Here is a 14,056-nt window from a genome sequence, read left to right as displayed (position 1 = left end):
CAAACTATAAAATATTATACATCCAGTCACTTTTCGCATCTTATCAAGTAAAATATCATACAATAGTACAAAAACTTACAATTATTGATGTTGAACGATAAAAAAAAATACACAATCCATACGATAAAATCGCTTAAATGCTACTTTTATCATTCGGTGCCTTTCATTACATCAGGCATATCTTTAAAATTGTTCATCGCATCTGCCCTCGTCTCTTCGCTTTTCCGGCTACCACTTTTGATTTCTACATCACTTTTCTCCTCAACGCTCGCACTCGCCAATAGATTTCTGTCCTTGATTTTACTCGGACTTTCGTCACTCATGACGATACCTTTCTCAACAGCATCGAGATATTCCATCCTTCCCTTGTAGCTACCAAAGTCGAAACTTATCGAGGGAATAAACTCGGTTTCTACTACTGTTCTGCTCGTACTCGTTGACCCGATAAACTTGTCATCTTGACTTTCGACGCTCAATGCTGACGATGGGACGGTTGGCTCAAATAAGTTACCTTCAAGTTTCACTTGAGTATTGGCATATTGTCTGTTTCTTTGTTGGTGATTTTCATTATTTGGCTGTTTTGTACTTAGTTGCTGAGGAGCATAGCTCCCTTGACGAGTGTTTTCATCGGTGCTTACGGTATTTTCGACATTGTACAGGTTGAAATCTGGCTGTGGAACTTGCACGAATTGCTGGTTCTGGTTGAGCGAGAGGACGTTTATTTCTGGGGTATTTTTAACGCTGTACGCCGGAGTAGCTGAAACGCTCTTGTTCGACTCGAACTTCTTTTCCTCGTCACGATTTTGATCCTTCAGTATCCAATAGATGTTGCTGTTTATTTGCTGGATCGCCGGTTTCCTGGATGTTTTGGTAAACTTTGGTGCCGCAAATTCGTCGACTTCGATGGTGTATTCGCCGTCATATGGATTGTCGCTAACTTGTCCATCGTCTAATCTCGGTGGTTCTCGGTCGAAGTTATTGTTCTGTTGCCTAAAATTGTTGAAATTTTGATTGTCATTAGTTCTCGTGTTTGGTCGTGGGTGGTTCAAGTTAGCTGGATTATTTAAGCTTTGGACAACCTCGTTGTGCTCGAAGGGCCTTGGCGCGCGGTTGTTGTCAACCAACTGGCTCATCGTGTACAAAAAGTTTACAGCCTTGTTTCCCTCCAGTTGTGAATTTATGGCTTGGGCGTCGGTACTTTCTCGCACCTTTGGCCTCTCGGTGACACGCGCCACGAATTTCACGCGACCCTTTCCGGAGATCTTAGCCCCAAAGTCTTCGAACAGGTTGGTGTCGATGTCTTCGGCGTTTTCGTAGTTCTGGTAGTCATAGTTATCGATTTCCACGCTCTTTTGACTGACCACGCGAGCTCTCTCGGTGTTTGGTGCTCTCGCGTAAACCGGAGTTGTCTGGTGGACGTCGAAAACTCGTGGTCGATTGTCAAATGTTTGTTGCACTTTCGGCTTACTGGTGACCAAAACTTCTGGATTGTTGTTCCCGTGACGAGCTTGATAGTTTTCCGACCAGTTACGCTGAGCTTGATAGCTTCTGGTGCGAGTACTTTGATTAGCTACGGTGGTCGGATGGTGGAATTTTTCTGATTCTTCGGGCTGATGGTTCCTCGCGGCGGTTTCACCTCCATAGTTGACGGTGGTGGTGGATACAAAATAATTGGTTTTCGGAGTTCTAAAGTTATTTTGCAACGGCTGTTTCTGGCCTTGGACGTTTTCGCTGCTATAACGTAGCTGAGATGCTTGCGTGGTTGAAGGTACAACCTGATGTCTCGTCGAACTAACGCCGTCCTCTTGGTAATCTCTGGCTCTCGAGTCCGTGGTGATATTTCGAAAACTCGCAGGACTTGTTTGTACTTGAGCGGCCGTGGATACAACCGACGGCGCTTGGTAGTTGCGGAAAGTCGTTGAAACCACTGCTGGTTGAGGCTGAACACTTTTCTGGTTCTGTTGGTTACTGTCGCGATTGTAATGGAACCGAATATTCTGGTAAGTCCTTACTCGTGAGGTGGGACCATTTTGAAATTGATTCTGATCGGTCACCAAGTCTCGATACACCGCTTCGGTCGGCGGTACGATTTCAAGCTTTTCCCATGGACTTTTTTGTTTCTTCCCTGCGTGCAGACCATTGGATGCCGGAAAACCGGCAGTAGTCAATCCCACGGTGACTTCCAAAGGAGCGTTGCTCTCTTCCACCGTATCGAAGGCTTTTTTGACTTCGTCCGGGATTAATGTGGTTTGCTCTTCCAAAACTGTTGTACCGCTCGATACATCTTCGGGAGTTGAAGTTTCCAGTGACCTCGGCAATTCTTGAGGCTCAGTTGGACTAGTTTCTTCCGTAGGTGGAACCGTTTCTTCGGTAGTCTTCTTTTCTGGAACATTGATGAGGAAGCCAGACATTTTGCGGGCTTTTTGCTTCCTGGGAGCCTCATCTGCTGGCGTGGCTTCGTTCTCCGACGACGCAACGACGACAACCATTTCCGTGGATTCTTCCGACGACTGGAGCAACGTTGACTTATCAAATGGCTCCGTCGTAGTATCGACGTTGCCTTCGGCTTTTTGTTTCACACCGACCCTCGAGTTTTCGGTGGCTAACTCATTATCGTTGTCGAAGCTTTTCAGTTTTTCTTCCGACTTTGACTGAATTTCGTTGATGCTCTCCTTGGCATCGTTCCGCGGCGGAAAAGTCGTGGCTATCGCCTCATCAACCCCTGGCGAGTCAGTTTCCAAAGTCGTTGCCTCGACTTTACCTTCGCCAACCTGAACGGTCACGGGCTGCTCTTTCTCAAATTCGCGCTCAGCGTGGGATTTCGCCAGACCTATGCTCTCCTTGAGCTCCATGTCCTCGTTATCAACGGCCGAGTTTCCGTTCCCCGGCGTAAAATCTCCCACGACCACCTGGTTGGCAGTAAACGCGCGTCCAAACGGTGCCGCCGTCGTTGACACTCGTCTTCCTTTTTCTCCCCGTCCGTGAGATGCTACATACGTTTGGAATGGCCGGGCTGACGATGAGATCGCAACACTATTGTCATTGCCATTCGCAAAGGCAGTCGTCGATCTCACACTCGGCTCCGTGGTCGAGGTTACCGCAAAAGGCGTGTAACGAGCTGTGCTTGTGGATGACCTGGGGAAAAAAGATAGCGCATCAGAGAAACAAATTGGTTCCTAATAGGTGCAAGGATCGGTGCATACGTGGAAAATCCTCGGCCGCGGTCCGTGTGATCCCTGACGCGGGCGTGGTACCTGTGCCTGCCCCTGTAGCCCGGGTGCTCGAGGTGGTTGGCTTGCACCATGGCAACCGGGGCCGACAGCTCGCTGTCTTGGTCGGGCTCGGCCGCGTGGCTCTGAACACTGTAAAACTGGTGGCTCTGGGCGCACGATACTTTGGTCCACCAGTCGCAGGTGAGCAGACGTTGACTGAACAACGAGCCCACCGGGCACAGGAAGGAGCTCGCGAAGCCAGAGTCGCACAGGTGGAACACCTGACAGCCCGTCTCCTCGTCCGCGTAGTAGCCTGTGGACAAACCCCCGCGTGACTTTTTTAATCCCAACAATCGGATATTGAGTTTCATTGAATATAATATGTAGGTGTACTCTTTATTGCCATGAAGAAATCGAGGGTAACGAGAAAAAAAAAAATGCCTAGTATACAAAGATTGATTTTCGCATAAAACTGGTAGAAAAGAATCACCCATGAAAAAAAAAAAACAAGAAAAAGAAAAAGGGTACAATCGAATCGATTTATCTTTTGCACAATATCGATGCAGCTAGAGACGCTCGTCGAGCCGTTTCATCGTTAAAGGAACAGTGAAGCCGCACATTTGACAGTCGTCCAAAGGATTGAAAAATGAAAAAGTGCGGAGAGGGAGAGAAAAATCGGTACTATCGCCGATCAAGCCGAGAGAGGTAGCCCGGGGATCGCTCAATCATCGCTGAAAAGGGAAAGGTTCGAGTGGGCAATAATAAGAGGAGACTATGGATGCAGTGCGGCCGTGCCCGTATTTACACTCTAATAATACCAACGACACACGGAGCACGACTGCCGTCTTCTGATGTCTCCTCGACTTGACAATCGGCTTCGGGCATCTCGGGTGTCTCTCCCTTTGAAATTGCTTTGTTTAAAAGTAAAATGTGTACTTTTTTTTTTTTTTTTTTTTTTTTTCCATCATTTACATAATATCAAGCAGCTTCGTCGACAATCCCATGTACGAAAAAAATGTGTTTCGAGCTCTCCTTGAAATTTCATTTAATGCGATCAACGTGATTATTTACTATTGTTATACTGTTGGACGCGAATCGATCCTCTCAAATGAAAACATTAGTCCGGAGACTTGCGGGTTATTATTTTTATTGTCTCGATAATAATATATGCTTAAACGCGAAATAACGTGACTCTCGTTAAAAGCCTTGCGGTTGGAAGGGCTCGACAAGACGATAAATAAATAGCGGTGAATTATGCACATTTGCCAATGCAGCGACAAATTAATTATTCGGAAAAACAAAAGTACCGGGCGAGCAGGTGTAGGTATATAAATTTGACCGTCGATCGGGATGTCCTTGACACAAAATTTTTCGATTTCGCATTCACAAACGGATTTCTTTTAATAACGCGGGCTTCAAACTCTCCTCGACCAACTCGTCATTGCTTTTGCGAAATTTCGAGACGCGGATGATACACCCCCCGATGTAACACATGTTTACTTTGCGATTTGGCAATCTCGTTAAAATCGATTTTGCAACAAATCCGACAGCCATAGGAGTAACCATTAGACATCCTTCATCCTTTCCATCAAATAACGAAAATTAATCCTCGTTTCACGCTTCATCCATATATCGTCCCTTTAAACTTTCTTTTTCGCAATGAAGATAATAAAAAATAAAGTGCCGAAAGATTGGGCGCTGTATACAATCATCGTTAAAATTTTTCCGAGTCATCCGAGTGGATTTTCACTTTTCTTGGAAACAGTCGCGGGTCATTGTTTCCATACGCGCGTCGCGATGCTAATCTGCCGTAAAAACGCGCGTTTACGGCGATGGTCTCGCCGCGAAAGAAACGATTGCATCCGCGGGCTACCGTATTTTTCAGCTTCTCTAACCGTTAATTAACACATTCGAGCTCGTTAACGGTTACGATGTACCCCACCATAAAAATCCTTTCGTTCGTTTACTTTTTTTTTACCCACTTGTTGGTACCATGAAAAAATTCCGCTAATTTCTTTCGCGAGTACGAAACGTTTACCGTTTGACGAGCTAGTTCATTATGTCTAGAATTTCAAACCGAATGTGAACGAATAAAACGTTGCATTAAAACAAACGACCCGTCGGTATAGTTGTAAAAATATACGATTTAAATGACGAAGAAGAAAAAAACCAGTTTCTGGGATAAAAATACAAGCATGCGCCTTGGAGAATCGGCAAAAACCGGTGACGGTAACCGTATATATATATATATCTCTCTCTTTTTTTTTTGTCTCTGGCGAATTATTGTAAAAACCCACAACAAATTATCCCCTTCGAAAATGACTAGTTTGAAAAAAAAAAATTTAAACACCGCTAATACTTATACCACTATCGAGTCGTTTCTCAACTATCAGTCGCTCGCGTCTTGCGAAAAAATCGGTATGGAGGAGTGATAAAAAAAAAAAAAAAAGTGATAACATCGGTTGAATTGTTAAAATACACATTACCGTGGTCCCGTCCGTGGCAGGCGAAAGACGTCCTTGGGACTTTCAGCAGGGCAGGATAGTCGACCCCGGGCTCACCGGGCACGTTGTTCCTGAGATCGGAAAACCCTGCGAATCCGCGTGAACGGCGTCAAAAAACGATGAATATACATGGTTATACCGATAAGCGACAAAGGCAAACGGTTGGAATATTACCCGAGCCCTCCTTGTACGCGCCGTAGTTTCCCTTGTCGTACCCAAACTCGTCGAAAAAGCCATCCGTCTTGGGATCAAAGTATTTTCTGCAACCAACGAGATAATTGATTCTCCGTCACGGCCTTGTTGTTACTTTTTTTTTTCAAACCTTATAATAGGTACTTGTGGGTATACGTGTGTATAAATATACAAACCTGCCTCTCGTGCCGTCGATGGCTCGCCTAGAAAGGTGCTTCGGCGTGCCTATCGGTTCATCGAACACGTCCACCGAGAGGTAGTGCCTTGGCGTGTCTACGGAGTGACAGCAGCGGATCGCCGTGGCCGCCAGGACAACTGCGCACACGGAATTTAAAGATGCTTTTCTTTTTTTTTTTTTTTTTTATCATGCAAAACTTATAGGTAATTGCGGCAAAGGCTTCGAAGCAAAGTTCAGGGTTGGCATTTTTTTTTTTTTTTTTTTTCATATACGGTGTTTTAATGGTTTTCCTGGTTGTGTTGTATTTACGATCGCCCGCGAGTGCGGAATTTTTGACTTTACTACCGGTCGGGCGACTTCCTGATGGCATATTTATGTCGTTTGGTGCATACCGAGGCATCCCGCCCCTTGAAAATGAAGCATAGAAGAGCCAATAGAAATATACTTACGAAGCTGGAAAATATTTAAAAGACTCGAAGCGTCTGGAAACGCTATACCTTTAAAGGCCATTTTTTTTTTTTTTTTTTTACGATATTGATGTGTAATTGCTCGCGGCTACAGGTGCATTCGATTGAAACCGGGTTGTACCAGCGGAGCAGAAAATTGAAAATGCTAATACCTCCGATCCCTCGCGCGGCAATACGATCCGGCTCATCCACCCGCTTGCAATTATAACAAATTGTTCAAAGCGGTACATACCGTTTTTTTTTTTGTTTTTGAATGGTCAATGTCCCCGAGGTCGTTAAAAATCACGTAGCCGAAAAATTCCCACAAACGGTCTGTACATTCAACGAGTGGGTATACATATTTACAGAAGAAGCACCACCTTTTGCGTCACGTATATATATACCTTGCGCACAGTCAGAAGCGAGGATGAGTGACACATCCCAAGCCGCGGCGTCAAGCACACATCAACGAAATTTCTCTTTGCGCAACAAGTGTGTGTGTGTGTGTGTCTATCCCACGCGCGTTTACACGTGTATCAAACAGACAAATGATCCTCCGTCAATGAGAGAAAGAATAAAAGGGGCCGGGGGGAGTGCTCGAAACGATTTTCAGCGCTTTAATATCCGCATCGAGAGAAGGAGGAGATATGTTTATATAGACTCTCTCGTCTATGCTGGCTCTTTCGCAGTTGCGACGATGATGCTTTCACGTCGTGATATCCCCCCTCCCTTCCTCCCGAGACGTCTCGGTCTTTTCATCAGTCCCGCGACGGATTATTATTTCTACCGTGGCTATTGTCGCGCTTTTTATTGCCCTGCGACGCGCTGTCTTTTTTTTTTCTTTCTTTTTTTAAAATCCAGACAGTGCCGAGGAAAGCACCATCCTTTTTTTTTTCCATGTACCGCCAAGATTTTTCCAATGCATCCCCATTAAAACGTTATACATTGTTACTTTGTAACGCGTGTAATTTTCTTTGTACACGTGTATACGAGCAATCATGGCGTCTTCGATTGAGACACACCACTTTTGTCTCTAATGGATCGAGGGCGCCCGTATTGTGCTGTAGGTACGTAGGTGGCGCGAAGTGCAATCATCCTCTTAACGAGTGAAACCGAATGTTGCCCAACGAGTGGGTGCTGTGCGCCTCTAATTAATCAGGGTCAGCAGAGGATGATCTTCCCCCCCCCCCCCTACACGCTCGACGCTCTCTCGAAGGCATTTAAGACACTTTTCTCGTTTAATTGCGTTCCGGTCGCGTTGGCCTTTTCTCACAACTATATTGTGTATTACCTGTAGGTGCGCGCGTCACCCAAAGCAATCCAAAGCCGTTCATCATACCGAATTCGAAAGTTTCCGGATGCTCGTTTGGCCACGCGGAGTGTACAAGGTATATTCGCGAGTGGGCACAAATTGATAGACGCGTATATCGATTGTTACACCTAAAATCTCGTCGGTTTCTCAATCCATCATTTTTGCCAATGCTGTATACGTATACTGTCTGCGTCGCGCAGGAAAAAAAAAAAAAAAAAAAAAAAAAATTGATGTTCCCGCACGGGTGAAACTCAATGTTGGAACCTTTTCATGTGTCTCGAAAGTATTGTATAGGTTTAATTAATTTTTTGGCCTCCTCCCCCCCCTCCCCGCCAACTGCGCGCACGAGCGGCTATTAACAAAAACGTGTGTGCGAGGGACTGGAATCATTGCGGAAATCAATTTTCTTGCTTCTGTGCGGGATCTCGGGGGAAACTTTCTTCGTAATTTAAATTAGCATATAATATATATGTATATATGTACATGAATATTGTGGCAGTGCACTCGTGTGTGCGCGAGCGCGCAAGTGCCGTTTCCCGAAAATGCCCCCCGGAATAATATTATTCGTACCTCCCAGTCACTCGATTTTCTACTACTTTCCTTTTTTTTATTTTCTACGTTACATACTTTCTACCCTTTCGTACACGTATATGTATTTCCTTAAATAAATATTTCGAACGAAAAACAAAAATTTCAATGGTCCATTATGATACAGTTTTAGGACCATTTTCGAAAAGAACTTTTGACAAAGAAAGCGTCTTTCCTAAATGCTGCAGGTGTATACATAAGTATATATACACACGTGTCATAGTAAAAAAAAAAAAAAAAATGAGTTGAATGGGATGAGTTTCAGAACAATTAACAATAGCGCGAACATTTTTTTTTTTTTTTGATACGTGCAATGCCCGATTCGCGCCGACATTATGAAATTTAATTACCGATAATTTTGAGGCAACATCAGTTGTACCTGTACAATGTGTGTATGTAGGTACACGGGGTTTCTCGAGTGTTTCGGATACACCATATACCCATACACGTGTGCCTTACATCAGTGCGTCCAGCTCCGTCTTGAGCAACCATCCCGGCACAAGCGTGCGTGCACGAGTCGAAGCGACTACCCATTAAATCATACATGCATCGATAAAATGAACTCTTGCGCGAAAATTACGTTTTCGCTCGATTAAGCCGTTTTTAATTTCGGCGCTATATATACCCATCGTGTTTTCGGCACGCGTGATGCCCCCCCCCCCCTCTATTGTTATGCAATTCCGCGTGCCTCTATATTATGGTGTAGGAAGTCGTGCATTCCAGCTACTATTTTTTTTTTTTTTTTTTTTTTTTTCCAACGCTCGCGAGTTTGACCTCATTTTTTTTTTGTATCGATGGACATAATTGTTTAGCAGCGGGTTTTCATTGTTTGCTCTTATGTCATAGCCGCTGGAATAATAGCAAAAAGGAGAACAATGCGATCTTGTTGAATTAGCGAAATTTTTTTCACTTTGTCAGTTCTTTAAGTACTTACTTTTTGAAATTACAAAATTTCAATGAAAATACGATTATTCCCGGTGTATTCTTCGACAGAGCCCACAACGTTATTTGTTCATTTAAAATACCCAACAACAGTATACTATCCACTCCAAGTACTTGCACACTCTGAGTTTAACGCTTCGTTCGCGAGATTCGCAAATGAGGGAAAATCACGCGAATTATTCCAAACAAAAGATGATTACCTTTTACTCGAGACGCGTAAGTATCGACGCGCGTTAATCGCTCAAACGGTTTGATCGGAACTACCGTACAATTAACTTCAAGGAGCATACAATAAACGCGAACTTTTTTTTTTTCTTTATTATTTGCACCGTGCATCCATACCATACGTATATTCTCTCGACGCAATGCAAGCTGCAACATATATATAATACGAGAGATTACACGAGGCATCAGTGGCAGTTAAACAAATTACCGGCAGTTCGCGCATCAAGCAAAAAAAAAAAAAAAAACATCTGTTCCCTCGTGATTAATTTTTTTCCCCTGATTTTTCAAAAAAATCTCCGTCGAGCTGTTAAAAATTGAATCCGGTGTGAAACGCGGGCGTTAAAACAATAGCAGTATAATCACGGTATCTGCATGCCCATCGAAAAAGTACAAAAACCGAGCATCCCCGTGCTCCGGCTTTCGCAATGATACATATATGCTTGCCGGGAAAATATAAGCGTGTACTTACTGCGCATTCCACGCGGGGAAACGTTACGCAAGAGACAAACGAGGGTCGGAGGTCCAGCTTGTATATACACGTTGTACATACAACAGAAAAAAAAAAAAAAAAAAAAAAAAAAAAAAAAAAAAAGAGAGAAGAATCGGGCTCTGTGGACGAGTTTTGAGAGATGTTGCGTGTATATAAGGTACACATAATTAGAGAGCGAGCAACGCGAGCAGGAGGAAGAAAAACTATAGCTGTACTTCTTGGCTGCTTCCTCGTGTCGCTCATGTGTATTTATCCACTAATGCTACAGGCGCGCACATTTTTCCCTTTCTTATAGACATTTTGTAATTTCGATGTACACGAGTGTACCTATAATAAATTGAGCTTTCATCGTTGTACGATATTATTACGTGAAGGTATCGTGATGTGGACGAGCATTTGTATATATATTTACATGTTTACTCTAGTGGATTTATCAATTCAAAATCGTTTCTGCACAAATCGATGAAAAAAAAAGAGAGTAGGTATATTATATACGCGCCAACGAGGCATTTTAAACGCGTGTTGCAAAAGATTGACCTTTGTCGGTTTGAAAGGTTTACAATGATTTTACGATTTTAAAATATACGTTTATGAACGATAAATATTAATCTTTGGCTATATTATTTGTGTTTCACTGGGAGGGATACGTAACGCGCGTTGTTGCAAAAGTCTATTGTCCAATTAGCTTGATTGAAATTACGAAGAAAATCTTATCTGCCTCTTTAGGTTTTACAATAAATATTTCCATTGCCCAAGTTTAATAATATGTGTGTAGGGTTATACTCTTCATACGTCGTGGAAAACAAAACCATCCAAGATGTTTGCTCTTTATCATCTCGGCTATTGAGTCAATTATTTTTCTTTGTAAGCTGTTTTAAAGATATGTTGAAATTTATGCGAGTAATCAGGCAAAAAACGTATTTTCTCTGACAAAATTTATGTACCATTATTTATTTTCTTTGCCTAGAGTGATTTTTTTAAAGAAAATAGAAGTGTTAGCCGATTCGTTGGTAATATGTTTTTCGAGGAAGCTCTTTACATTTTGCTCTAGTCGTTTCAGCAATTTTAAAAAAGAACGCTTATCTAAAATTATTAATAATTTGAGATGTGCGCAGGTACATCATAAATAACAAATTTCGAATAAACAATATACGATACTCTTGTTAAACTTTTATTAAAATGTTTTTATGCCCTTATAGTGCCATAACTACTCAAACTGATCACTGCATTTTTTTTTGTGTGAGTGTTTTTTGCTTTTAAACCCAACACTTGAGCATATCGAAATGGGTTCCAGGTGTCACTGTCACTTTCAAACGTTACATTTGTTCAATATGGCATATCGGAGTCGTGTGGGGTCTAGCCTATAGGTGATGGTGTCAAAAGACACGTGTATACACACACCGACGAGCGTCCCTACAAGTGCAATGTACGTGGATGTAAAAAAAGATTTCCTCAACAAGAATATTTAATAATACTAGCGTAGATGATAAAAACAACAAAAATTACGGATGATAATTTAATGTATACGGATCATGATTTGTTGTAGTTAGCTGAATCATAATTACATCAATGGTATTCAGTATAAAATTTTTACGTTTATCTTTTCACCTAATCTCTTTGTACTTTTCTAAATTAATGTTGGTTAATTTATTGGAGGGCTTTACTAAGCACGTAATGATTCAAGTATGAAATTGATGGAAAGAGGGTGTACACAGCAAATATACTATATATATGACACAATAAAAATGTGTAGTATAAACAGTTAGTAGATCGATTCCGGGCAAGAAAAATTAGTTAATGCGTTTCTCTCGTAAGTGGAGGGATTTTTAATCAAACTCAAGCGCAAGACAATTTTCTTGCTGCTATTAGAGAGTACACGCTTCAATTATGGCTTAACAAAGGGTGTTGGCGTTCACCGCGTTCGTTAAGCATAAGATTCTAAGAATACGAAATTTGAATTTCGGCATTGTAAAAAAATGTTTCTCTCGATGTTGTGATTCATAATTTTCGACAATGATAAAAGTTTAATCGTATAATAGAGTAAAAACAACTAACATGTAGCGTTGTCCAATAAAAAAAAATGCTTGTAACTCGCATTGTGCGAAAAAGCAGAGAGTAATTTTAGTTGTTTTCAGATGTCAGAGTCTGAAATTACACCCGTTATTACCATAAACTCAGCCGTAATTTATCGACACTTTCGTAGAGATTTGCTTTCTCTAACACTCAACGGTATGCGATAAATTATTACGTTTAACTTTGATCATCATTTTTTTTCTTGTAGAAAACAAATAAAAAATTGTTAAGTAACCATCGCAATTTATAATTTTTCCAATAAATTTCAAATTTTTTTTTTCAACACATTTAATGAATGTAGTTAAATGATCAACGTGTTGAAGAACAATAAAAATAATAATAATAAGAGTTCAAAATTTGTGTTTTGCTCGGTAAAACTTGAAATTGGATTATTAAATGTATAGTAGTATATAATTATAGAAGCAATCGCTCCGAGTAATCACTATCATTATAGGTAAGTAATCGATACTCTTGGATTCAAGTTGCGTATTATGAAATGAGTATAATTAGAATCAACATCACGTTTCGGCCATCCCAAAAGCACACTCGATGAAACCAATTACTCGCACTTGCAAAAAGGTGTAAAGCCAAGGCAGAAGAACGCAAAGCAAGAAATGGCACTTTTTTCCGAACACCACCGAAATAAAAAAAAGAAAGACAAAACACAGTTTTGAAACCAGTTTTGTTGAAAAAATAAATAAAATTTATAGGAAAAACTCACTGGCAACACTCGCAAACAGTTTCATAATTGTCGAAAATATCGTTGGCTTCCAATGTTGAACTAAAAAATCTTGGTACTAAGCAATCCCACGAACAAGACGGTATCATGCAAAAGCGCGCACTTTATGAGAACAAGCCACGGCGAGTCTGTGCGCCGAGAGAGTAGTATCTCGGTGTACTTAAAGTATATTTATCTCAAATTGCACCGCGTCTTTGGGGACCATAGGCAGCAAACGTCTCGCCTCGAGAGATACCTATCTATCGTCCTCCCGAGAGATGCTCTCGCTCTTAAATGGCTCGAGAGAGGGGAGCGCGCACAAGTTTTACCACTGTCATCCCTACCCCGTGGTCCGCCCGTATATCCTTTCTTCTGGCTCCTCCGCGGAGACGACGCGCGAGGAGCCCCTTCTCCGTTGGCTAATGTCATACAGGCTCGAGGACCTTTTTTCTTTTCCACCGAGGAAGATGGCATCGATCGAAACCAACTCCTTGTTTGTTTGTTTTCTTACCTCTGCAACGCATATACATATATGGGGTGCGACGCGGTGATTACGTCGTTTCCATACCAATTAAGACAAACGTACTCGACTGCCACTCGATTTGACGGACTTTCGGTATTTTCGGCGCCGAAAGCAGATTTGCCTTTTAAATTGGTTTTCATCGAGTCCATAATACGTTTCACGATGTACAGCGAAAGAAGCCGATATTATTCAAATGTAAATCAATTATCGCAACATCCGAACCACAAATCGATTACCTACACGCAAAACCTATACATGTTAGATGACAAAATATGTCATCAAGAGAAAAAAAAAAAAAAAAAAAAAATGATTAAGATCCACTTTCGTTTTCCGCGAAAACTTCCTCCACCGGGATTTTTTCGATCGGTGTTGACTCACGCGTATAGTCGCACGCAAGACTCGGTGACGTCTTTCCTCCAAAAGGAAGACCATATGGCTGTCCAGCTATGCGAATTCCGATGTACGTCCGGTATAAAACTTATGTCACCGATCGACTTTGTCGCGTGTGGTAATCGCGCCATGGTGAACCACAATTTTTTTTTCGGACTCAAAAGAGTCGCGCGATATTTTTTACTTTGAAACGAGCGCTTGGGAAAGGGATCCTCCCGATTTGTTGGAGCACGTGGCTCTTATTACATCGACTCTTTAAAAAA

At 42.0% G+C, this 14,056-nt stretch overlaps 1 protein-coding gene across 1 annotated transcript; it reads right to left on the bottom strand.

Moving 5' to 3' along the window:
• Positions 1-149: 149 nt before the first annotated feature.
• LOC149374276 (uncharacterized) lies at positions 150-12,944 on the bottom strand. Its single transcript, XM_089594861.1, has 6 exons — positions 12,884-12,944; positions 6,085-6,223; positions 5,891-5,976; positions 5,699-5,803; positions 3,204-3,525; positions 150-3,135 (listed from the first exon to the last, which is right to left on the bottom strand). Exons 1-6 carry the CDS (start codon positions 12,906-12,908, stop codon positions 150-152), a joined length of 3,663 nt encoding a protein of 1,220 aa, XP_089450987.1. The 5' UTR covers positions 12,909-12,944.
• Positions 12,945-14,056: the final 1,112 nt, after the last annotated feature.

The sequence above is a fragment of the Copidosoma floridanum genome, unplaced genomic scaffold (assembly GCF_036245765.1).
Source record: "Copidosoma floridanum isolate Cflo_tuat_1 unplaced genomic scaffold, Cflo_Japanese_pri ptg000021l, whole genome shotgun sequence".
NCBI lineage: Eukaryota > Metazoa > Arthropoda > Insecta > Hymenoptera > Encyrtidae > Copidosoma > Copidosoma floridanum.
The sequence above is the reverse complement of the archived record's forward strand: the minus strand, read 5'-3'. Positions and strand labels throughout refer to the sequence as shown.

Coding starts and splice junctions, on each gene's coding strand:
- LOC149374276 (XM_089594861.1), bottom strand. CDS start 12,908: ATGAAACTGTTTGCGAGTGTTGCCA. Junction 6,224..12,883: donor ACTGTTTGCGAGTGTTGCCA/GTGAGTTTTTCC, acceptor CCGTGTGCGCAG/TTGTCCTGGCGGCCACGGCG. Junction 5,977..6,084: donor ATCGACGGCACGAGAGGCAG/GTTTGTATATTT, acceptor CGTTGGTTGCAG/AAAATACTTTGATCCCAAGA.